The sequence below is a fragment of the Talpa occidentalis genome, unplaced genomic scaffold (genome assembly GCF_014898055.3).
Source record: "Talpa occidentalis isolate TD23 unplaced genomic scaffold, MPIMG_talOcc4v2.1 talOcc4.13, whole genome shotgun sequence".
NCBI classification, from domain to species: Eukaryota; Metazoa; Chordata; class Mammalia; order Eulipotyphla; family Talpidae; genus Talpa; species Talpa occidentalis.
In genome coordinates, this window is record NW_023601322.1 from 59,823,051 (window position 1) to 59,849,271 (window position 26,221).

General features: G+C 44.5%; 1 protein-coding gene across 5 annotated transcripts in view; it reads left to right on the forward strand.

Annotated features, from left to right (window-relative positions):
• SH3TC2 (SH3 domain and tetratricopeptide repeats 2) overlaps positions 1-26,221 on the forward strand; it is a 61,131-nt gene that overhangs the window by 15,885 nt on the left and 19,025 nt on the right. For all 5 annotated transcript variants that reach the window (XM_037508990.2, XM_037508987.2, XM_037508988.2 and 2 more), the window contains exons 4-12: positions 2,987-3,092; positions 4,881-5,024; positions 6,325-6,526; positions 7,476-7,549; positions 9,486-9,681; positions 16,845-16,978; positions 19,401-19,442; positions 19,564-21,258; positions 21,364-21,544. In XM_037508990.2, the coding sequence (XP_037364887.1) occupies positions 2,987-3,092; positions 4,881-5,024; positions 6,325-6,526; positions 7,476-7,549; positions 9,486-9,681; positions 16,845-16,978; positions 19,401-19,442; positions 19,564-21,258; positions 21,364-21,544 (2,774 nt within the window). The remainder of the gene's footprint in view (positions 1-2,986; positions 3,093-4,880; positions 5,025-6,324; positions 6,527-7,475; positions 7,550-9,485; positions 9,682-16,844; positions 16,979-19,400; positions 19,443-19,563; positions 21,259-21,363; positions 21,545-26,221) is intronic.

The window sequence follows — 26,221 nt, forward strand, 5'->3', positions numbered from 1 at the left end:
GCACTCCAAACCGAGACTTTATACCTGCTGAGGGATAACACTCCTTATCTCTGGCCCTCAGCTACTGGATGTTCCTTTTTTTTTTTTTTTTAAAGTAACAAAATTGTCAGTCAAATAATACCTGTAAATATCAGGAGAGGAGGAAAAGGCTATAAAGTAAATAAACCAGTTCTTCATCTTTCATACTAGATACATAATATCTTTAATCATTAAACCAAGGAAGAAGGGCATGATCAAATGATCATGCTCAGAACTGATGTGAAAAATGGTCCAAAATGGTTGAAACTTGCTGCTATTGAGTTGGGGAAGGAGACTATGGCTTCATAAATCAGCATACATTCTGGTTATCTTTATAGTTTCCATACTAACTTCATATAAACTGTCACATATATAGTGTCTGGTTTGTTGAGGGGAGTAAATGAGAGAGAGCATGCCTGGAGAGACTGTGGTATTGTGCCTGTGTGGTGATATGTGTTCCAGAAATAAAGGGAGAATTGGTTTTTGTCTGTAATCTCTGGAATTCAAGGACTTGGAGGCACAAGCTGGTAATTGTCACCAGAGAGTGTCTTTTGCTTTGCTTCCTGCCTGGGCAAGGTCAGGTTTGGCCGGGACAGTCGACCTGCTAGGCGGAGGCTGCAGAGGGGCAAGCTTGTGAGCCCACACTGAGGCCTGGACACAGCTTACGCACAGGTGATGTTGGACAAATTTATTGGTTGTCTGTGCACGACCTCCTTGATTATAAAACAGGGGTAATGCCATTGCCTATTAAATGCCATTGGTTATTAAATCCTAGATGCCATTTGTTTATTAAATGTGCCATTATTTTATACATCTCTAAAAAAGAAAATGAATGCTACTAGTTAAATATGATGCCATGCTTCCTTATCTTTTATTTCAGAAATGGTTAAGTGGGATGAAAGTGTGTTCTTAGAGGGGATTAGTGCTGTAACCATACCCTCTTCATAAGGCGTTGTGACAGCCAGCGAGGCCTTGCCCGTCAAGCTCTTGGTGAAGTGCTTGGTGTGTAGTGAGTTCTTTGTAAATGGATTTTTATCTAGAACCCCTTCTCTGATTACCAGGTTCTACATCTTCCAAGGACTTGGGCCTCCTGGGGCCTCATGTGGCAGAAAGAGTTTGATTTTGCTGACCTAGAGAATATTCTTTCAAAACTTTCTATCCACTTCTTTCCCCAAGGTGTCTCAGGACAGGGATCCAGGGGTTGATCTTTGATGGCGAGACCTGGCCTGGGGGGAGAGGGACTTTCTGGCCATCGCTCATTATAGTCAACTCCAGAAGCTTGGCTAAGCAACAGAGAGCTTCTCAGGGGAAAACCAAGTGTGGACATCAAGTCAGGCCTGTTTTACTCGATATTAAAAATGGAGGGCTTGCAGCTTTCCTCCTGCTCTGCTTGTGAGCATGTAAATTGGCACAGCCTTTCTGGAGGGCAGCTTGGCTTTTGCTTTTTAGGACTGAAAATATACATATGCTTGCATTCACAGTTGCACTTCTTAAAATTACTCACTCCAAAACAATCAAGGAAGTGCCAGAGATTTAACTGTTGGAGATTTATCACAGACATGTTTAGGATATTAAAAAATTGACAACATGTTGATTAACCTGACACTGATGTTTGATATATGGTAGTTTCCCCTTTATCTCTGGGAAGTATTTTCCAAGACCCCTGCTGGATGGCTGAAGTCATCCAGTACAAAACCCTATATACGCTGTGGTTTTCTCTGTACATACACACCCATGATAAAGTTTAATTTATAAATTAGGCACAGTAAAAGATTAATGCCAATGATAACAAAATAGAACAAGGTGAATGTGGCCTCTTTCTCTCTCAAAATATCTTATTGTTTATAATATTTTCAGATCATAGTTGACCTCAGATATCAGAAACCTCAGAAATCAAAGCTGATTTGGGGCTGTGCTATTTGGGACTATGGTATGAGGAAAGTTGCTAAGAGAGTGAATGCTTAAGCATTCTCATCACAAGGACAACTTTTTCCCTTTCCTCTTTTCTCCTTTTGTTTCTCCTTTGTATGAAGAGATGGATGTAGCTGAACCTATCACAACAATTTCACAATATATGTAGTGAAACCATCACTAATGCAGTGAGTCAATTAGTTCTCAATAAAACTGAAAAAAATGTAAATTACTCAAATGTCTAGCCATCAGGAAAAGGTAATAATTATGTTAATGCAACAAAAGCATATGTAACCATTAAAAGTAATATATATTATTTCATGACATTGGAAAATGACTCACAGGATATTGTTTGTTTGGTGCCAAAAGAAAACCATAGAATAATTTGTGTCATGTAGCTCTAATAATATACAAATAGTTACATAGAACTCATGGGGTGGGGGAAGTTGAGAGTGAACAAGGTGTTAACAGTGATGATCTCTAAAAGAAAGGCTTATGGACAATTTTAACTTTTTGTGCTTTGGTTTTTCTGTCAGCCCACTTTATAAAAAACATCATTAGACATAAAGTCAAATTTGATTCCAAGATGCCTTCTGTGACTCATCCTCCTCCCTTGACCATGCATCTTTTTTTTTATTTTTAGCACAAAAAGTAGCATTCTCTGTTCTTCTGTCTACACTCTGATTTCTTTTTGTTGCTGTCCTACTTAACAATGTATATTTGGAGTCTGATTCAGTACACAAAGAGCATCTTACTTTTTTTTTATAGTTGCATAATGTTGTATTATTCCCTTGTAGGGTGTATTGGGTTGTCGGAAAAGTCATGACATATTTTTGTTTGAAAAACCTAGGAAAAAAAATCATGGTTTATCCAACAACCAAATACATAATTCATGTTAACCAGTCTCCTGCTGATGAACATTTAGGTAGTTTTCTTTCTTTCTGGTGATGTAAAAATCAACGCCATAAACCAGAAGTTCACACAAAGCATTTTGTACAGATGGGTATTGTCCTAGGCCACGCTGTCATCCAGCTGACCTGCTTTTCTCTCTGTTCAGGACCTCTCAGCAAGGTTGATGAGTGTCCAGTCCCAGAAGGCACAGTTTCTCATCACTTTCAAGACCATGGAGGAAATCTGGAAGTTCTCCACCTACCTTAACTTAGGTAAGACCTGGAGAAGGCAAGTGGAAAGCATTTACTTCACAACTCAGTCAACTTGTAGGGCTTGGTGTTAAGGAATTGGTCTGGCTCTAATATGGATGGTTAACTTTCTTTTTTTTTTTTTTAATTTTGTTTTTGTTTTATTTGTTTCTTTTTTTTTTTCTATTTATGCATACAAGGGCTGGGGTGTAGGCCAGAGGTGAAGGGAGGTGAGAGGATTCTCCAGAGAGAGTGGGGAGCAGAACAGGCAGACTGACTCAAATACACTGCTGAGGGGAGCAGTAGGCAAACAGGAGGGGTCTGTTGTGCCATGTGGGTCAGCTCTCTGGCCGGGAATCGAACTCATGCTGCAATGGTTTCCCATAGCTTCATAGTGCTGTGCCACCAGGGAGGCCCCTGGATGGTTATTTTTTGAAATATCACAAACTTTTTGGAACTAAACCAAAGCAAACATTAACTGCAACTCTAAAATGCCATGGACAACATTTGTTTTCAGGGAGACTTCTTCATTAAATAATCAATTGACAAAGTTACAGATCATCTACTAAGTTCAAAGTACTGAGATATATGCAAAACTGATGGTTGTAAAAAAAAGGAAAAAAAAAAAAAGAGCTAGGCTTGAGTAAGGCCAAAGTAGCTGTTCAAAATAATAAAGTTTGGGATACTTTATCTTAGGTCTTTGGGAAAGAGAATAAGAAAGAGATGGGAGAATTATCTGTCAAAGGGCTTTCAGACTGGAACTTTTTCTAGAAGGTAAGGAAGGATGTGGTGGGGAATGGCCCACTGCCTTCTCTCCAAAGGTGAAAAGGAAGTTTCTGTTACAAATAAAAGTCAAGCATAGAAAGGGAAGCCCCTTTGACTTAACTGGTTTTATATCTCCCAGAAAATGCTGCTTCTATGCAGACTTATACAGGAGGTGACCCTGTGTGGGTCTGGAAGTTCAACGTGGCCCTTGGTAGAAGGCTTACTTCTCTGCTGGTAGCAGTGGTGATTTTCTGCTCTCCACACCACACCTCTCCTTTTGTGCTGATTAGAGATTCTCACTCTTTAAAGTGTTCTCCCTGGACTAGCAATATTGGCATCACACTGGGCTTGTTGGAAAAGTGGAATCCCTGGCCTGCCCACATCTGTATTTTAATAAGCTCCCCAGGTCGTTATTTGCACTTTAAAGTATGAAGCGCATGATAGAAGGTGCATGTGACCTAAATCAGTACAACAGAGTCAGGATGGAGAGACCAGCTTTTGCCTTTTAAGAAAGAGATGTCTCAAAAGAAGTGAAGTTTAATGCAACCAATTCACATATATATGCATATATAACTGATCATAAAGTTCCATGTATGACTGATCAAATTTTACAGTTTGCATAGCTTCTAGTCTGGTGTTAATGAGGGGGAGCTTAGTGGGCATGGGGTGAAGGGAGGGTCAGAGTGGGATTGCTGAGGTCAGCCTAACTCTTTTGTGGGTTCCAGAGAACCCCTCCCCCCAGCCATGGTCCAGGGTACAGGAATTTGAATTCTGAAGAAGGTAGTTGGCTTTGCTTATGCCATTATATATTGATGGAGGTCCATAATAGGTTGAAAGTGATAAATATCATATTAAAATGACTTGTACATCTCAGAAGATGATGAGAAGAATTGATTCATTCTAGAAAAGTCTAATTACTCCTCTGATGTGCTCTGACTCCAGCTAAGTGGGGTCAGCCTGGAGAGGAGGCTGGGACTTCAGCTCAGCCTCTTGTACACTCAGCTCATGGCAGAGATCCTCCAGGCCCCCTCTTGGCTTGCCTCCTAGGCTATGTGTCTGCATGCCTGGAGCACCTCCTCTTCGACCACCAGTACTGGCTCAGCAGCAGATTGGTGGAGGACACGGAGCTCCAAGTGTCCGTAGATGATAAACACCTGGAAGCCATCTACCTGGGACTCCTGCTGCAGGAAGGTGAGCAGGGAGGAGCGGTGAGGATGGGGTCTTAGCTGGCTCTGTAGCATCAGAGTCCCTAAAGTTCAGATAAAGGGAGGCAAAACCATTCAAACATGAGAATATTCCCACCAACCCACCTCTTACAATATTACTCCAACAGCTCTCTCAGTATAACATTGACACCCTGTGAAGTTATGTTGGCCTTTCTCATGATTGCCCAATGGCAGACCCACTCAGGGAGTCCTACAAGGTGCCCAGGCCAAGGCTCCTCCTCTCAAGAAAATTGAATTGGGGGGGGGGGTTTGCCCAGACTCTGGTATCGTTTGAAAGTTTCCCTGGCAATTCTGATTGCATCCAATGTTGAGAATGACTTCTCAATATAGGGTATATTTTGAGTGTAAAATAAAGTTGCAATGTTTGGATTTTCTGAAGGATTTCATGAGATTGAGGACAGGGATGTTGGGAATTTCTTCAAGTGCTCATCAATCTGTTTGCAAGGAAAGATCTGATCAAGGCCACAGCAGCCCAGTCACAACTGAAAACATAGTGGACACACTGAAAGAGCCAGACTGGGGTATTTTACAAAATGTTCTCTTTATAATTCCATTGCAAAAATTCTTTATGAAGGAAAGAACCTCATATTATGCTACTATACAGTTTAGTCAGAGAAATTGCATTCACCCAAATCAATGGAATTTATTCTTTGTTGGTCCTCAGATGAAGCATGAGGTTGTATCAAGTATGTTTTCTTAAGTTTTTGTTTCTTTTTCTTAAAGATTTATTTATTTATGCATATAAGAACTGGGGTACAGGCCAGAGGTATGGGGGGGTGAGAGGATTCACCAGAGACAGAGTGGGGAACAGAACAAGCAGATTGACTGAAATACACTGCTGAAGGGAGCAGCAGGTGAGACAGGAGAGGTCTGCTGCATCATGTGGGTCACCTTCCTGGCCGGGGATCGAACTCATGCTGCAGTGGCTGCGGATAGCTTCATAGGTTGCGACTTAACCCCTTGTTCCACCAGGGAGGTCTCTGTTTCTTTTTTCTTTTTTTTTCAAGGTAAAGTTCCCATTAAGCCTTATTCTTTTGAATTACTCAGACATTTTGCTGTGTATTTTAAGTGAACTCCCTTTTTTCCTCAGAACCAGTTTTCATGGGGTCACAGGGACCTCCTCAGTGCCATCCCCTCCCTCTAGGGTCTGTACTTTACTCCCAGGAAGAAAAGTATTTGGGCTCCAGATGGAAACATGATATCGTGTGATATTCCCTGTCCACTTCTTGCTACTCCTTGGAAAAGGCTTTTCTCATTACCTACAGGCCACTTCTTCTGCAGAGCCCTGTGCTCAGTGGCTCAGTCAGCTGAGAAGGAAGGAGAGTGTTTGCCGCTCTGCAAGAATGAGCTAATCTCAGTGAAGATTGCAGAAGACGGGTCCGAGTGGGAAGGAATGTCCTTGGTGACCGGCCAGCGGGGCCTGGTGCCTGTCTCAGCCCTGGAACCCCTGCCTCTCCCTTTCCACCAGTGAGTAGCCCCTGCCCCCTGGAGGTTCCCCAGAGCAGACTAGATTTGCATAGGACAGAGCAGGCACGCTTGCAGATATGGGCACCTGTGGTGCCAGGGAGAGAACAAGAGGGGTGGCCTCTTATCTTTCGCTATTTTTTAACAGTCAAGGTTTGCACAGTGTCATGAAATTGGAGACAACTCTAAGTTTCAGATGGACATTGCACCTGGTGTCCAATGTCTCCCAGGCTTGGGGCTGGGGGCCGTTTGGTCAGACTCAGACCCCTTAGCTTTCCACAGACTCTCTTGGTTTCAGGCACCTGTAAATTTTTTTTTTGGAATAATGAAATACACATATGTATGTATAAATACATGCATATATTTTTGGTGCTCTATATTTGTACATAAATCTGTGTGTGTGTGTGTATGCACACATAAATCTGTAAGAATTATGTGTCTCCTGGATAATGAGCTTTAGTATTTCCTAGGTATCATCTTTATACGTAGGGCTACCTGCCACTTAGCACAAAATACTTTTTTTTAAAGGTCTGAGCCCAAATAACACTTAAAAACATCAGCTTCCCTTATATAAGGGACATTTTTCGCACTAAGGTTTGAGAACCCCTAGAAGACACTGTGAATTCCAACTTGCATAGTGAAAATAAATGTCGTCCCAGGCCACGGGCCCTGTGTGTCGGTGGTGGTAGAGAATCTCACAGTGAGGATGGAGCGGGCCCTCCACTATTTAACTGACAGACTAATAGCAGAGGCCGAAACATCTAGGTCTACAGAACTGCTTCCTTTTCACAGTGCCTGGCACAAAGGAAGTTCTCAATAAACATCTGCCACCACTGCAGGAAAACTACCAATACTAATTCCCGTCCCCATTTGTTATTCTAATAGACTGACAACAGCTCAGGGCCATAGTTTTTGAAATCCATGCTTGCAAATCCTGTGTTCCTCTTGACAGGTGGTTCCTAAAGAATTATCCCGGGACCTGTGGCTTCTCCAGGAAGAAGGACTGGACAGACTCCTGTCCCATCGGTATGGCTGAGTTGAAGGCAGCGTTGCTAGGGAGATGATAATACTCTGCCTCCTGATTTTATCTGCAGCCTGGAGTCACTTGATGTGAATTCCTGCGTCACTTTGGCTATTGGCTGGATTTGTAAATAAGTTACTAGTTGACACATGGGTTTTCTTGCCTCTGAATCAAAAGGTCTCAGTCCAGGGCTGTGGCTGGGAATGTCCGCAGGCCCCCGAGGATGCAAGATGGTGGGGATGGCAGGGACCACAGGGGCTTGAAGATACACAGTGGAAAAAAGCCTAGTATGGCCAACTCTGGCTGCAGGAACCTGCTCTCCATCTCTAGTCAAAATATTTTCTAATTTCCATTAGAGATTTGTGAAATTAATCTTGAATTTAGGACGAATAAGAAATAAGAATTTAGGAAGAATTTGACAAATAGTGGGTACTCATTAAATTTTCTTAATAAATGAATGAAATATATATGTATAAAATATGCACATATTTTAGGTTCTCTGTATTTGTATATAAATCTGTGTGCGTGTGTGTGTGTGTGTGTGTGCACACATAAATTCACACGCATATCTGTAAGTATAAAGTTTCTCCTGGTTAATGAGCTTAAGTATTTCCTAGGTATCTTTATATATAGGGCCTTCCCTTACACCTAGCACAAAATACTTTTTTTTTTTAAAGGTCTGAGCCCGAATAACAGTTAAAAAAATAGAAATAGATGGGATTAGGGAATCCAGACATTTCGAGCTAATCGATAACCACTCATAACAAGACTTTTATCTTTCTGAGGAGTTAGGACACAGGGCTGGGCAGTCAGTTCTGGGTTCAGATTCCAGTTCTACAATGTAAAAACTAGAGTGACCTCAGCCAGCTCAGAGTTTCCCCCTTTTAAAACAGCACCACAGAGCCAACTTCAAGTGTCATCCTGAGTGTTGAACTAAGTGACACCTGTAAGCCATTCAGTACATTTTTTTCAGCGTTCAACTAGGTTTAGTTAAGTCCAGTTAAACAGTGTTTAGTGCACTGTAGATTCCACTAACCTACAGAGCAGTGAGAACTTCTCATCATGAAAATGCAATCAATAGAAACTTGACCAGAAATGTCAGGATAAAAATAAACCTGTAACTTTAGCAGAGGAGCTAAAATGGAAACTGAGGCACAGAAGTGCCTTTTTCTCAAACAGAGCAAGATTCCTGAAAAGAAGGGTCACCAGCAGCTGAGAGACTGAAGTGCTCTTTCGGGCTCCTGGGGAGACCTGAGAAGGTGGACATGTGCACTTTGAGCACCGGATGGTACAACAGTCAAGAATGTCATTGCTAGATCCCGCTTGGGCTACTTATTAAGCTGGATAGTGACCGGAGTCCGAGGGGGAAATCTTCCCGATCCTGCTGGGTCATCAGTTTTCTTTTCGAACAGCGACACGAGGCTGGCATGGCTCACTTTACCCCTCTGGCTTTTCCTAATGTTTGATAGAGGGTCGCAGTGGCCACAAGGTTGGAAGGAGCGGAGAGAGAGAGCCTCCAGTGGGGGTCACCCTGGGCTGTGGACTTGTGTTTCCACGATGATGATGGAGGCCAGACAAGGAGGGCACTAGAGTGACCTTTCCAGTTTCCCACATGCTAACCTTTCAGTTCTAAGGTATATCCAGTTTCCTGAGATCATGTCTCCTACATTTGTTAAAAATCCTTTTTACAAAATGATGATACAAGTGGGTGGTAATTCCTTTCTGGAATGTTCGAGTGACTAAATGAAAGGCCAGCTACCCTGTGTCACACTTGCCAATTCCTTTCTTTCCTTTTTTGGGGGGGGCGGGGTGGGGAGAATGGGTTTACTGGTACTTGAAATTCTAAATTCTGGGAAGGCCTCATTTCATATTACAATGAAAACTAGGGGAAGGCATAGCTGTTTCTGCTGATTATTTCACGTGTGTGCTATTCCCTCACAGGCAGAGGAAAATGTAAGGTCTGGAAAGAATATGAGAGGGAAGAAAAGGATGAGCTGAGCTTGCACCAGGGGGAAAGCATTGAGATCGTCGGCTTTGTCATCCCTGCGCTCCAGTGGTTCATCGGGCGGTCGGTGCGCTCGGGAGAGGTGGGCTTCGTCCCCACCAGGAACGTAGATCCTGACTCATATTCCCCAATGTGAGTATGACAGAGAGGCCCTCTGGGGTGTCTTGGAGTGGGGTGTTGTGTGTGTGTGTATGTGTGTGTGTGGGTGCCTTCCCTAGTAGCCCCTCCTCATTCCCAGCTGGTATGCACATGAACTCTGGGATTCCCTGGTAAAACGGAGCCAGAGGCGCACACTCCAACAGCCGAGGCTGGTGAGGAGTGACAGAAAGGACAAGGGTGAGTCGTCAGAGTGATCGGGGATGGAGTTCAGGTCCTTTCAACAGAAGGCCATGCAGGCCTTCCTCCCTGTGAGGAGGGAAGCACAGCCCCGAGGTATGGGGCCTGTGTGGGGCACCAAGGCTGTGGTGTGGTACTTGAATCCTGCCACCCACCCCATCAATCAAAGGCCACATTGAGAGACCTTGGATCACAGCGTGGTGAATGGAGCGTTAGTTCCTCCGTCGGGGTCTGCTCTCTGAAAGCTTAGTGTGTGAAGCAGTGTTGCTCAGGAGACTGGAGTGTGTCTTTTATTCCTCCTGCCTGAGTCCAGAAGGGCTGGGTCTGAGGAATAGAGCCATCCAGGGGACCAACCAGGAGGAGAGGGCCAGCCCACTCCCCCCACCCTGTCCAGAAGGGGCAGAGCTGGGGCTGTGGCCAGTGTCTCCGGATGGGCTTCCTGCAGGGGTTAGGAGGTCAAAGGAAGCCTGTGCTTGGAAAGCAGGAGTGGGAACACAGAGCATCCCTGCTGGGTTATGACGCAGCCCTCCACCCCAAGACAGTGGGCCTGGATTGTCTAAAGGTCTGACAGCCCGGGATTCTGTCCTCTGGAGCTTGGCATTCCTCTCGTGGCACATGGCAGTGTTCTGCTTCCCATACTGGAAGTTCCCTACTTTTTCCTTTTGCATTTTTTTTTGGGGGGGGATGGTTATTACATGGACTTGATTGATGCAATCTATCGGCCTTTGGTGATTGAGTCAAGCTCCAGTCTCTCCAGGGGCTGGGGCTGAAAGTTCCAACTCTCTTTTCAAGGTTGGTTCCCTGGCAACCAGATCCCCCATCTCTAGGGGATTTCCAAAGGTTGCCTCATCAACGTAAATTCAGTTCTGGTTGAAGGGGCTTGTAATGAATAACTCGATGCGGGGCTCACCTTTATGGCAGAGAAGCAATTTCAGGAACTGAGGATATTAATGTGAAAGATGCTTTAGAGAAATATGAAAACAAATGATGCTCCTATCGTTCTTTTAACTTCCAGCGATTTTGGGAGCTGTGAGCCAGAAAACATGGATGGAGGTCATACTATACATTTACTACAAATCATATATCACAGGCAATTTTAATAGGATTCTGAGGGTAGGCATCAGGTTTCAGGAATTATATCTGGATTTCTGCATCTCAAATCTTTCCCCAAAGATGACAGCTCGGTAGCACTCAGTTCACGTGACATCACATTGTCGTTGTCATAGTGGTAGCTGCTACACCGTCACCCTGAAGAGCAGCACCCCTGTTTCACAGCGGTAGGGCCAGACCTACTTCTTTCCAGGGTGGTCACCCAGTGGTCACCTACTTCTTTCCTCCACCTGGTCACCCAGTGCACCAGGGACTGCACATTCCCCAGGGAGGGGACAGTGAGGCAGGAATGGGGTGGGGTGGGAAGAACAGAGAGGGAGCTGACTCCTTGCCTTCCCCAAAGAACTGTCTAGATTACAGACACCCCTGACCCCTAGCAGTCAGAGGAAAGCCCTAGACCTGCCTACAGGTGTGGGGGCTGCGACATATGCGCTTGTGTGCTGTGCCATATCTGGCCACTAGATGTCACTCTTAGTCTATTTTCATTTGGCATCAGGTTTCTGAAGACGCTCCAGCATTCTGCTGGCCTCCATCCCCTCCCCACAGGTCCCTCCTCTGCTTGTGTATTACACCCTAGAGTGTATCTTTGTATATGTGTAGTCATTCATTTATTTATCCTTTAACCAAATTGGCAATATATTGAGAGTTAAATTTCTCAGAAGCTGTTTTCAGTGTCAGATTTAGCCTGTCCCTCTCTTGCATGGGAATGGGCTTTGCTTGTTCACAGGAATGAATTAGTGGATTTCCTTTACTTACAGCACAGGTTGCAATACCCGCCACCTAGTTCCGTAGGTGGAAAACCAGTGCTTAAAGCCTGTGGCAGCCATTCTGTCTGAATAAACATTATAACTGCATTTGACCACAGCGACATTATGAATCTCAGCTTTTGAGGGTGACAGAATGCCACCACCTTCCTTTCTTAGTTTTATGGTTTTAAAAGATAGTTGGCATTTGTGTATGTGTTTTAAGGGGAAAAAAATCTTCAGATGTAGTTGAAGACATCTTTTACCCTTTCCTACTTTTATACTTTGATCCTGTTTCCTGTTCCTTGAGGCAAAATATTTGAAGTTGATATGTATTTTTTCACTTTTCATTCTGATACATTTTAAAGATAGGATTTGTTCATGAATAAAACATTCTATAGTTTTGTGTATTTAGAAATTTATACAATGTATTTCTTGCAACTGCTTTTTCCAGATGCCATTAGAAATTTATGCTTTATTCACAGTGTAATATAATTTGCTTTAATAAAGTATTACTTAAAAGAAATTTATATACTTAAATATCTAAATTAAAAATGAGTAAGAATGAAAATCACTCAAAGCTAGGGGGAAGAAAAACAAAATTTGGTATTTCATATGATCGAACGTTGAAAAGTTTCTGTTTTTGCTATATCCCCACTCTCAGGCTTCCTATCGTGTCTGTATAAATCTCTTTCAGTGGCATCTGTTTTTGCTGATGAGAAGTCTCATAGTCATTTCTTTGTAGGTAGGCAGCGTTTCCCCTGACTGGTTAGTGGGTTTTGATTTTTTTTTTTTTTTGGTTTTCTCTTGATTATTGATGCAATTGTTATATAAAAAGCAATTCTGTTACATATACAGCAAACTGTCCACCCCCTACTTCATAGTGTATGGGTTCTAGTAATTTTATTGGTGGAGAGCTGTAAATTGTAAAAATCTCTCAATCTTTAGTTTTTGTCTTAAAAAACTGTCAAGTAATAATTTAACTATGTATAGAACAATACCTTTCTAGTGTAGAGGGAATAATAAATTTTCAAACCTGTTTTGCCAAGGCCTTGTGATTCTGCTTAGCCTTTTCAGAGTCAATTTTTCTTTTGTTGGTTATTTTATTGCTTACTTGCTTCTTCATTAATTTTATAATTACCTTGTCCTTTTCTTTCTTTGTTTATATTTCCTTATTTATGTTCTTAAACCTTTACATTTTACTCTTTCATACCATAAATTAAACAGTAAGTGATTGGACCCTGAAAGAAGGATTAAGACAAAGAGAAAACCTGAAAAGTTGATAACCTCCAAGAAATGAAAATCATATTTAAAATTAAATTATTTTTATTTATTTTGCTCAGGATTTGGTGTACTTCTTCAACTTGAAGACGCATGTCTTTCTTCAATTCTGGAAAATTCTCAGTCATTCCCCCTTTGAATGTTGCCCCTCTCTCATTCTTTTTAGCCTCTCTTCTGGAATTCCCACTAGAGGTATGTTCAACTTCTCGTTCTAGCCTCAATCTTGCTTAATGTGTTCTTTTATGTTTTTCATCTTTTTGTCACTCCAGATTATCTTTTGGGTGATTTCCTCAGCACAATCTTCACTTTCACTAATTCTCTCCTCTGCTGTGCCTTCAGTGTCCACACTTTTATTTCCATGTCTAGAATTTGTATTTTGCTGTTTTTCATGGATGCTTGTTTCATTGTAACTTCTACTCATATCTTTTATCACATCATTTTAATCATGCTTATTGTAAATTAAACTTTAGGTTATTGTTACATCTCGATTGTGTGGTGTTAATTCACCTATTTGGGAATGTTTTTTCTTTCTTTTTTTTCAAAGATTTATTTATTTATGCATACAAAAACTTGGGTACAGGCCAGAGGTGCGGGGCAGTGGGGTGGGGGACGAGAGGATTCACCAGAGATAGAGTGGGGAACAGAACATGCTACTTTACTGATATACAATGCTGAGGCGAGCAGCGGATGAGACAGGAGAGGTCTGCTGCACCTTGTGGGCTTGTTCTCTGGGTGGGGATCGATCTCATACTACCATGGCTGGCAATATCTTGATAGTGCTTTGTCTTTAACCCCTGTGCCAAAGGGAGGCCCCTTCATGCTCATTTTAAAGAGGCAGAAATTGGCTCATAGACATTAAGGTGCTTGTGGGTGGCAGAGGCTGGCCAGGCAGAATCCATAGGCCTTGGTCTATAACTCCAACTCTGTGCTGCTGCATGTGGCCATTGGGCACCTGAACATGGAAAATCCCAATCGAGGTGTACTGTCAGTGTAAAAGACACTAGATTTCCAAGACTTTACATATACAAAAAGAAGTAAACTGTCTTGTAAATAATTTTTCCATAGATTACATATCAAAATATTATTTTGGACATGGTGGGTTAAGTAAAATGTGGCATTAAACTTAACTTCACTATATTTAAAATCTTTTAAATGTAGTTATTCATGGTTGGGTAAAGGTCTCCTTTGGGTCTTGAATCCTCATATGAGGAAAGGGTGAGTAATTTTTTAATATAATTGTATCCCATGTTGTACGGGACATACTTATACTAAAAACAGTATTCACTGTTTATCTGAAATTAAAGTTTATTTATTTATTTTTATTTCTTTAGGCATACAAGGAATGGAATGTAGGTCAGAGGTATAGGGGATGAGAGGATTCACCAGAGACAGAGTGGGGAGCAGAACAGGCAGATTGACTGAAATACACTGCTGAGGGGAGCAGCAGGTGAGACAAGAGAGGTCTGCAGCACCTTATGGGTCAGCAACCTGGCCGGGGATCGAACTCAGGTTTCAGTGTTTATAGCATGATGGTGTTGAGACTTAACCCCTATGCCACCAGGGAGGCCCTTCTTGGACACCTTAGATACTTTTGACTTGGGATGTGGTAGATCAGCTGTGAGGTGAGGGGGCAGATGCAGAGAACTTCATCTTTGGCCTGAACTTTATCCCAATCAGCCGTGTCATTGTGAGCTGATTATGCAACATTTTTGAATGCCCCCAAATATAGATTAAAATACCTGAATTTTAAGATTGTGGCAAAGGGTAAATAGAACAGTAAATTCAGGAATGCCTTGCAAAATTTAAGTGTTCTGCACAAATTTGGGATTATCTAATTTTTAGTCTACAGTGACTTTAATTGTAGATTTCATCATATACCCTTTTGAGGATGGCAGCTGGGGTGGTGCTGGTGGTCAGGCTGGAGAGGGGTCAGTAAGCGGGGGTCAGTCAAGTGGGGGTCAGTAAGCATAGTGGGAGGAGTCCCAGCTCAGAGGGCAGAGCACTGCATCATTGCCAGCTCTGTCACCAAGTGATGGCATGACCTTGAGCAGTTCATGTTAGCTGCTGGCCTTCTCATTGCTGGTTTTCAGCTCATTATCTGAGCTGTGGGACAAAGGGTAAGTGGCAGACAATGAAACCCCATTCCAGCCCCTCCTTCAATCCTGCTTTCACCAGAGATGCTCTTCCTATGTCCAGTGCTCCTCCCCTTATCCATGGGGGATGCATTCTGAGATCCCCGTTTGCTGCCTGTAACGGTGGAGAGTACTGAACCCTCTATCTGCTCTGTTTTTTTCCTATTATGACATACAAATGACAAAGTTTAAAATCTAAATTGGGCGTGGTAAGAGATTATTATTTTTTTTTAAGAGGCATGTATTTTTATTTATTTATTTGTTTGTTTGTTTGTTTGTTTGTTTATACAAGCACTGGGTACAGTCAGAAGCGTGGGAGGGTGAGAGAATTCACCAGAGCCAGAGCAGGAAGCAGAGCAGGCAGAAGGACTGAAGTACACTGCTGAGGGGAGCAGCGGGTGGCAGGAGAGGTCTGCGTGCCTTGTGGGGCCCTTCTCCGGTGGCCGGGGGGCAGCTGGGGATCGAACCGGCGCTGCAGAGGCTGCGGGCAGCTTTGCAACCCAGCGCTCAACTGCTGTGCCACCGGGGAGGCCCAAGAGATTAACAACAATGACCAGCAATAAAATAGAACAGCGGTAACAATCTACTGCAGTGAACATCAGTAATGTGGTCTCCCCCACCTCTTGAAATATCTCCTCACATGGATATTTTCAGATCTGGTTGACTGTGGGTAACCAAAAGTGGAAAGTGAAACTGCTGATAAAAGGATAACTGTTGAACTTCTCTACCACTTTCTAGCCACCACTTTTATTCTTCTGGGCCTCAATTTCTCTCTCTGAGAAAAGAAGATAAAAACAGTAAATACCTCATAGGGCAAATTGTATAGAATAAATGAGATTGTGTCTAATTCATATTAAGCTTCCCCTGGCCACCCCCCTCATATTAGTTGTTATTAACACTTTGTAAAAATGGATTCTGAAGTTAAACAAAATCTCCATTTTACATTGAAAGAGATCTTAAAAAATGTTCAGATAGATACTGGTCTAATATTTTCTGAGGCACTTCTACTCTTCCAACTCTTCTATGGTAAATCAGTTTGAATAATTAGTTTATATAATGGAGGGAATAGAAGGATCTCTGTTACTTATAACCAGTTTTCCCCACCCCCGACTCTCCTTTTGCCCACTCTCAGCACTCAGCATGAGATTCCCCTCTCAACACTAAAGACCGTTGCTCTATGTCATGGAATCCCTGTCCACTACGTGACATTGCAGTCAGCCTTTCTTCATCGTTCCTCTAGATGGTGACGCCTGTTCTTGCATTTTCTTGAAATAACCTGACCCAAAAACTTCTTTCAGTGGTCCTTTCCAACTCTTCCATTCAAGACAACCAATTCCTCCATGGGCCATTAAATCTGGCACCACGTGGTTAGCACCACGTGGTCTCAGAGATTGGTTTGAGATTGACATTGAGAAAATGGACTTGGCTTTTCTTAGGAGGCTCAATTTTTAACAGGAAGGGTGCTTTCCATCCCCCTTGGGCTTAATCAGCAGGACTTCATTCTCCAGGACTTGGTGCTAATTGCTCTTCTTTCTTGATTCTGCATAATTTGCACAACAGAGAGGAGACTGATTTCCACCATGGAAAATGGCTGATGGCTGCTCTGTGTCCTTACCTACATCCTAGGGTGAAGGGCGAAGGGGCTGCCTCAGGAGCCTTGCACTGATCCCTGTCCATGTCGTTTGCCTCACAGGAGCAAGAACTCTGCTTTTTTCAGTGATGAAGAAAGATGCTCTCTGTGGGCCCTGGGAAGTGACAGGAAGGCCGAGGGTGCCACCTTCCTCCACACGCTCGCCCACACCGACATCACGTCTGTCCACCGGCTTAGTGAGTGCTTGCTCCTCAGACGCCTTTGAAAGCCCAGGAACTTCAAGAATGTTCCGATCCGGGGAGAGATAGCTCTAGATTCTAACCCCATCCATGACCTTAGGGATAGAACACCATTCAGAGGCTGATCTGGGTCATATTTGATTAGCAGCATTTTCACTTTAAATTTTGGCATTTCTGGGTTATGCAAGATTTGTTGCCTAGAAACTGTGAGATGTGGTGAAACCAACTCTGCTGTCACATGAAGGTCAGCCACCTTGAGCCTTCCATTCTAATCTTGGGGGAAAAAAATCTTCCCAAGAGGTGACTGAGGTCCTTCCTTCTAGGGCTGAAGGCCCAATGACAAAGGGTACCATAGAATTGTTACAGTGAGCAGGAGCCTAAGAGATCATTTCCTCTCATTTTATAGATTGGGAAACTGAAGCCCAAGTGACCCAGAGCCTGAGCCAGGATAAGCCTGGCTATTTTCTAGTCAGGGCAATCCCTACTTTACCACTCTTCCCACCACCAAGTGACATTGGACTATTAGTTACGTTGCAGGTGGTGGCTGTGGAGAGTCAGTGCCTGGGGAGGTTTTCAGCATGTCCGAAGGGCTGGTGGAATGAATGAATGAATGGATGAATGAATGAATGACACCTTTCCCTTACTTTGGGAAAGTCTTCCTGCCCTGTCAGGAGGTACATTCACCACTTACAGTGGTTATGGACAGATTCTTGCTTCTCCCATCTCTTCAGGGGTGGTGATGCTGTGCCCACCCCGGTATGGCTAGGTCAGATGGGTCAGATTTCAGTGGCACAGGCAGAGATTCTGCAAAACAGCCCTCAGCTTCCAGAGCAGAGGCAGCCAGTGGAGTCTGTCTCCATGCCTAGGGAGTATTTGCCATAGCCTTGGTATTTGCGCCCCGCCCTGGTGGAGGTTTCTTCCCACTAGATCCCCATCACCCCTCCGGGTGTGGGTGCTGCCTGGTCGGTGGGAGCTCAGATCTGATAGTCAGGGTGCACCATGGGGTGTATCATTGGTGGGGGCAGCAGAATGGTATCACAGGTAACTGCCAGCTGTTGCTCCAGTTGCTGGGTAGCCCAGGCAGCCCATCGCTTCTTTTCTGAAGACCAGGAATGCGATGCAGGGTGCACCTTCTGTCTGCACAAACTTCCCTGGGTGCCAAGGCAGATGCCACATTCTTTTGGCAAATTCCAGCACCCCCAAGACCTGTCCCCTGGGGACGGACAGCTCTCTGTAAGGGGTGTATTTAGTAGCTCATGTCCCGTCTATGCCCTTGGTGGTCCTGCTGAGAGAACTGGCTATCATGAGAGAGCAGGAGATCCTCAGGGCAGTGAGGGGGGCACTGCAGAAAACTGTAATGACATTCACAGGAGGAGTCTCGCCCAGAGAATAGTGGCAGAAGCTTGACTTGGTGACGGTTCATGCTCATAGGAGAGCCAAGATAGGGCACAGGAACTTGTGCTTCTCTATCAGGGAGAAGTAGACTCTTCTGGTTAGGAACCCCTGTATCCCCCCTTATTTTTCCCTTTGATTTTGCCTTTTCAGTCTACTTTGCTGGCCCCATCTACTAGTAAAGGCTGGTATTTCTCAGGCCTGGTCACACCCCCCACCCTCTACCTCCTCCCACTTGCTTTGCTTTTTTTCCCAAATGCTTTTCCCAGGACCTCACCTGCTTCTTGTAACCTGCTGGGGGTCCCGAGTCTATAGTTACAGGTCTCAGCTTTTTTTCTTGGATACAGATCTACTTCATGCCCTGCCTAAAGCTCCTGCAAGAACCTCCAACTCAAAATGTCTAAAACCAGGCTCAAGACTGTCTCTTTGTTTTACCTCATCCCACTGTGTTACTTTGGGGACAACTCGGAGCCTCAGAGGCATCTTCATTTTCTTCTCTTCATATACACATCTGTTCACCTTGTCCTGTCAGTTTGACAGATCAGCGGCACACATTCAGCGGGTGTCTGTTGAGTGTAGACAGGCGACAGAGGAGGAAGGAGGAAGAAGGGGCATTTTGTGTACACAGAAACGGGGCGGGGGGAAAGGCCTTGTCCACAAAGCCAGCTGCACTTGGAAATGTGTTTCCTGCCCTGCTATGGACTCACTGAGAGCCTGGTCCCCCAGGGTCCCCAGACCCAGTTCTCTGGGCATAGAGGTTGTGTTCCTGGTTTTTCTTCTCTGACTGCGTCTCACTTCTACCTCAGCTCCCAGCTGGAAAGTGAGTGGGTTAAACAAGATGATCTTTAGGTCCTCGCAGTCTGAACTGATGGTGAAGGGAGAAAGCTGCCCAGTCCTTAGAGATGACAGGAGACATGAAAACTGAACACAGAGTATCCTAAGGGGCCGCTGATCTGGGGTACACCTGCTGGCTTGGGCACGGGGCCCACTCTAGTCTGACGCCAGGTTGTCCTTCATCTCTATCCAGGTGGGTTTGAATCCCTCCAGAATCATCCGAACGATTTGAGCGGTGAGTAAAGATCATGCTGCACCTGACCTCCGTTCTTCGGGACAGCATCCTGCCCTCTTGCCCAGAGCTGGCCACTGTGGCTGCAGATGCTTAGGGTTGCCAACTCTGCCTGTCCTTACAGTGCCCCAGGGCTTCAGGGAGGCCAGGCCTGGTGGGGCCTGGGAGGAGCGTCAGCCCAGGGGCTCCAGACGGTCCAGCGGCTCCGAGGACTCCAGTCTAGAGGAGGAGCTCCTCTCGGCTGCCTCAGACACCTACCACCTGCCGGAGCCTGATGACCTCGATGACCCGGAACTGCTCGTGGACCTAAATACTGGTCAGGAGGAGGAGGAGGAAGCGGAGAGCTTCGCCCCCATACTGGCCTTTCTGGACCATGAGGGTTACGCCGACCATTTTAAGAGCCTCTATGATTTTTCTTTCTCTTTCCTCACATCTTCCTTTTACAGCTTCTCCGAGGAGGGCGAGCTTGTGGCCTATCTGGAGGCCTCGAGGAAGTGGGCCAAGCGGAGCCACATGACCTGGGCCCATGCTCGGCTCTGCTTCCTCTTGGGCCGACTGGGCGTCAGGAAGGTCAAACTGTCTCAGGCCAGGGTGTACTTTGAGGAGGCCATCCACATCCTCAACGGGGCTTTTGAGGACCTCCCCCTGGTGGCTGCGCTCTACATCAATTTGGCTGCAATCTACCTGAGGCAGAGGCTGAGGCATAAAAGCTCGGCCCTGCTGGAAAAAGCCAGCACACTATTGGCCTGCTTGCCTGACCGAGAGTCCAGTGCCAAGAATGAGCTGGACATGGTGGCCTATGTGCTGCGGCAGGGCATTGTGGTGGGCAGCTGCGTCCTGGAAGCCAGGGCATGCTTCCTGGCCATCCGACTGCTCCTGAGTCTTGGGCGGCATGAGGAGGTGCTGCCCTTCGCAGAGCGTCTGCAGCTGCTGTCTGCACACCCTCCTACCTCGGACGCCATGGCCGTTATCTTGAGTTTTCTATATGACAAGAAATATCTTCCACACCTAGTAGTGGCCTCTGTGCGGCAACGTGGGGCCCAGAGCACCCAAGCTATCCCTCTACCTATTTGGCAGGCCCACCTGGTCCTCCAGAACACCAGCAAGCTCCTTAGTGTGCCCTCAGCAAGATGGGGCGAAGTCTCCGCCCTGGCCTGCCCAGCACTGAGGCAGGTGCTGGCCGCCTGTGAGGAGCAGGCTGATCGGAGCACCCAGAGGGCTGTGTGTCTCATCCTGTCCAAAGTGTACCTCCAACACAGGTGTCCTGATGGTGCCATCCACTACCTGAGCCAGGCCTTGGTGCTGGGGCAGCTGCTGAGTGAGTATGAAGCTTTTGAATCTTCCCTTTGCCTGGCCTGGGCCTATCTCTTAGCCAGTCAGGCCAAGAAGGCTGTGGACATCCTAGAACCGCTATTATACTCCCTGAGGGAGACAGAAAGTCTGACCCAGAAAGGAGTGGTCCAGAACCTCTTGGGACTTGCATTTCAAGGTGAAGGCCGGGTGAACAGGGCCGCCAAGTGCTACCTGCGGGCCCTGAACAAAGCCCAGGAGATGGGGGATGTGAGGAATCAGGCAGTGACTTTGGCCAATCTTGGCCACCTGACTCTCAACTCCGGGGCTCAGCAGCTGTCCAGGGACTACCTCCTGCAGGCTTCCCGGCTCTATTCTGAACTCCCCGCCAGCATGGAGACAGACATGGAGTTAGTACAGATGCTGCTCTGGTTGGCCCAAGTCCTTGTGTCTGGACACCAGGTGGTCAGTGGCCGCCTGTGCTATGAAGTGGCATTACTGTTCGGCTTAAAGCACCGGCACTTGAAGAGTAAGTATGTCCAGGTTGCTGGCAAGTCTTAGAGAAAAGTCTTAGAATGTGTCTTGCTGTGTCCTGCCTCCAGTCATCTCATTCCTGTCCCTGCTTTATGTTCAGGTCAGCTTCAGGTCACCAAATCCCTCTGCCATTTCTACAGCTCTGTGTGCCCCAACCCCGAGGCATGCATCATCTACCACGAGCACTGGCTGGCCCTGGCCCAGCAACTCAGGGACCGGGAGATGGAGGGAAGGCTGCTGGAGTCGCTGGGGCAGCTCTATCGGAACCTGAACACGGCCAGGTGAGTCTGGGCCAAGTCAGAATATTTTCTCTCAGGAAGTCAAGTCCAAAGGCACACGGCACATTTATGGCATCATGGAAAAGAACACTGGCTCTGCAGCACCATACGAGCCAATCTGGTGCCAGGCATCACTAATTAGCTGTGCGGCTTTGGGCCAGTTATTGAATTTCTCTCTGCCTCAGCTTCCTCATCCATCAAAGGAGAATAACCGTGGCATCCGCTCATTGGTGTTATATGAGGAGTAAATGAGTTCTTGCATATGGAAGACTTGGAACAGGGCTCAGTGGTGTTGGTCATAATATAATTCTTTGTATGTTTCTATAGCAACCCATCATGTGAGCATGGCTGAGGGTGCAGAAGTCGAGAGGTGGCAGTTACACAGGACTGGAAGCCTCCAAGGAGTGGCCTTAGCTGAGGGCAATTGGCATTGGAGAATTAAATTATAAGTTATACAATTAGCCCACTGAAAGCAGGGGTATAGAATTTCAGAGAAGTTAGGTTAGGACCTTATTCTTAGAGTGAAACTGAAAACTATGAAACTAAATTTATATTTACCTTTTAGTTAAGAAATTAGGTTATAATTGCAACTAAATCTTAGAATAAGCAAACAACAGGAGCAGTGCTGACTTCTTAGCCTGATTTGTTGACAAATATATTTGTATAATAGCATACCCAGACATCCTTGTCTTATGACTGGCTTTTCAGCACTTTCTTTCTTTAAAAGGCTCATTTTTGCAAAAATACAACACATTTGACTGTCTTATCCAAAGATATCTTTTAACCCTTTGATATTTCAGTGTTCTCATCTGAAACAGCCTTCTATCTTTTGTTGATTTTTCTCATCTCCTTCTTTTGCTGGTCTAATCTGCTTGATAGCATGGCCCTGCAGTTCTGTTCTTTAACAAGCCTTTAATTGATTCCATAAAGTCCTACATGGTTTGCAAGATATTCAATTTCACTTTGCAACAGATTAGCATTGTATTCATAATTATGAATGACTGCTAAAATAGAGCAGGGATAATTGTTAGTGTTGAGCCGAGAGGTGGTTGAGCAGAAGCAAATTAAATGACAATTTTTTTTTTTCCAGCAACCTGGTAATCTTGGTTCCTCTCTTCCCTCTACCTCTCCATTCTGTCCCTGTCCTGTTCCCTTACCCTCCCCCCTTTTACAAGAAACTGGTGTCACCTAAACCTTCCATTGGCTTTGTCTTCACCCCAGGAATGGAGTTTTGATTGCGGAACATTCTAGGGGTTTGCATGGTTCTCGAGCAGATCCAGAAGGCAGGCCCAAATGACCCTTAGAGATGAAATAGTCAAGTCCAGTTTGGGGCATCATCGGGATGGGTTTTGGTAAAGTTGGATTTTAAGGGACAGAAGCGAGGATAAAATAGGTGTCAAACTTATTACCACCTCCGGCTGTGTGAAAGATGTCTCAGATTAATCTGGGTCATCACCTAACCCACTGCCACTCTTTGCTCATCACCCTCCCTGACACCTCCAGTTGCTGAAAACCACAACCCCCAAGGGGAAGCCAGAGGAACAACCCTGGACACTGTCAACACTGTGGAGGCCTTCCTTAAACAGTGTGAGAATCACTGGGGTAATAGGGCAGAGGTGAGGACTGGGCTGTACTTGACCCAGAAATGACTGCGAGACAGAATCCATGGAATGGGGAGAGGAGCATCTAAAACTGAATTACATGTCCTAAACAAGTTACTTCTCTTGTTTGCTCCATTTTAAAGATAAATCAAGGTGCCTTCCAGTTCTAAAGTAGTGGACTGAGGACCACCTAACTATGCTATTCTGACCCTGGAAATAGCCCTGTTAGAATTAGAATTCTTGCTGCCTTGCAGAGTCCTGGATTATGGATGTAGAGTATTACAGCTGTGGGTCTTCTAGAGGGCCTCAGCTTTCAATATTTTGAAAGACTCCGCAGTAGGCTCAGAAGGTCCTGATGTAGTGACTGTAAACAGCATGAGGCAGAAGTTGTGTCAAGCACAGAATAGAGGAGACAAATAATACACGTTGCTGTGGGACAGCCAAGTTGTTAGTTAATTGCAGTTGACTCTTGAGCAATACAGGGGTTAGGTTCACCAACCTCCTGCACAGTAGAAAACCTATATGACTTTTGATTCTCCCAAACTTAATTACTAATAGCCTGCTGTTGACCGGAAACCTTACCAGAAACACAAACAGTTCATTAACACACTATATTGATTTTTACTGTTCGTTAAGTGGAGTGCATCATCAAAAAGGCCTTCACCCCAGTCACCTTCACACTGAGTAGGCTGAGGAGGGGGAGGAGGAAGGAGAAGAGGAAGGAGAAGCAGGAGAGGCAGCCAACTCTGTATTTTACAGAAATACATCATTATTTCTGTCCCAGTCCTTCCACTGCTTGCTTTAGATTCAGGGCCTGAATCACAGGAGGGCCCACGTCATAAAAGAAATCATGATCAGTCTTGACCCATCGAGCCCTCCTGCCAGATTGTCTGCTGGCAGTTGTGTCCTGGCGCTGAAGCTTCTCCGTTCTCTCCCTCATGGTCCGGCTCGGGTTCCCCAGCACTTGTCTCCATCACGTCTCCTGTGACTTTCTCGGGTGTGGCGTCTCTCCACGTGTAAAGGGGTACTAGCAGTTAAATCTGTGTTGTTCAAGGTCAGCTGTAGTTGATCTACTAGCTCACAGCCTTTGAATTCCAAGTATATGCTGATTGACTTCCATAGAGGAAATTAAGATGGGAAATGGGGACACTTAGCTGGAGGGGGTCCCTGAATTCTTTGCTTAAGGCTCAGGCATGATAAAAATGATGCTTAATGCTTAGAGGCAGGTGCCCTATAGTGGTAATTACAGTAGTGAGAACCTGTTAGGAGAACTTCAGATGCTACCTAGAATCCTACCTACATAGTACCAGCTACACCCTTTCTTAAGGATAAAGAGCCAAGTGACAGTGAATTAGATAGTAAATTAAAATACCAGGGACTTCCCCCCCTAATAGAAATAATATTTTTTCTCCAAAATAAAAGTTATTTAAAATTATATTTGCTGATGATAAAATAATTAAACCATTATTAAAAGTTATAAGTTGAAAAATAACTTAAAGATTCCCCCCCCAACTCTCCTTTCCCCAAAGCTTCCCAGAAGATTTAAACATACCCATCAAGAAATATTTCATGCACAGGACAAGTGTATGTGATACATATTCTATATATCAAATATGATATATATAACATATACACACACAAAATGCTCATTTATAACGTTTCTTAAGTGGAATATGATAAAAGTTCTGTTATGCAATATTCTCTTCTGTTACTTGTTTCTTGCACTTAAAAACATCACGATGAAATGTTGATCTTTTTATCACCTGGTGGGGGGCTTCTAATATATCAGGAACTGAGGTAGCTGGAGAGGAATGTAATAATTTGGAAAAAGATTCCCACGGCACTATCTCGACATGGAGCAGTCCATCCTCTGTGGATGTGAGTGTGGCATCATTACAAATATTCAAGCAGAGCCTGATTATTCAGAAATCTTATTGAAGACTTTCCCGAATTGAGCTTTTAAATAATAGCTTTATTGAAGTATATGCACATACCATGAAATTCAGCCTTTGAATAAATGTACAGTTCAGTGAACTATACAGTTAGCACACTCACAGAATCCTCTAAATGTCAGAATACATTCAGTGCCTCACAAAGGAAACCCTATTCCCACTAGCAGTCATTCTCCATTAACCCACGCCCAGCCTGGCGCTGGCAGCCACTGCTCTACTTTCCGTCTCTGTGGATTCACCTCTTCTGGACGTTTCATGTAAATGGATACATGTAAGATGTGACTTCCGTGACTGGTTTAGTCACTTAGGGTAATTTTTGAGGTGTATTCATGTTGTCACATATATATGTATTTCATGCCTTTTTATTGCTGAATAATATTCATGGTAGATTGGTTCTTTTATCATAAAAATTCCCTCATTATCTTTAATGACAATTTTGGAATTTTTACCTTATTAGTCTAGCCATTCCAGTTCTCTTCGGTTGATGTATCTTTTTTTTAACTTTTATGGAAACTTATATTTTTTTCTTGTGTCTTTGAATCTAAAGTATCTTTTGTAGACAGCTTAAAAACGCTCATTATGCCAATCTTTTTTCAATTTTATGTTTTATTAATTTTTTTTTTACATCGTAGTCCCCTTAATTCTTTCATCATCATCTCACCATGATCCATCACCATATTCCCTTGAGCTCTTCTCTCCCTGTTTTGACCCCCTCCACCCTCCCTTGCTGCATGTCTCAGATCTATGGTCAGCTTGATAGTTTTGTCTTTTTCTTGATCTTTGGTTTGGTTTCTCTATATTCCACATATAGGTGAAACCATCTGGTATTTACCTTTTTCTTTCTGGCTAATTTCAGCTAACATAAGCCATCCTATTGAATGGGAGAAAATATTTGCACACTGTACAACTGATAAGGGACTGATATCAAAGATCTACAAAGAGCTTACATAACGCAACAAAAACAAAGCAAACAACACAGTCAAACAATAGGGGAACCAAATAAGAGATCAGGGAAAAAAAAAAAGACAAAACTAGCAGGCAACTATAAATTGGAGACATTCAGCATGGGAGCGGGAGGGAGAGCATAAAAGACCATGGTGATGGTTCACGGGTAACTTGGTGGTAGG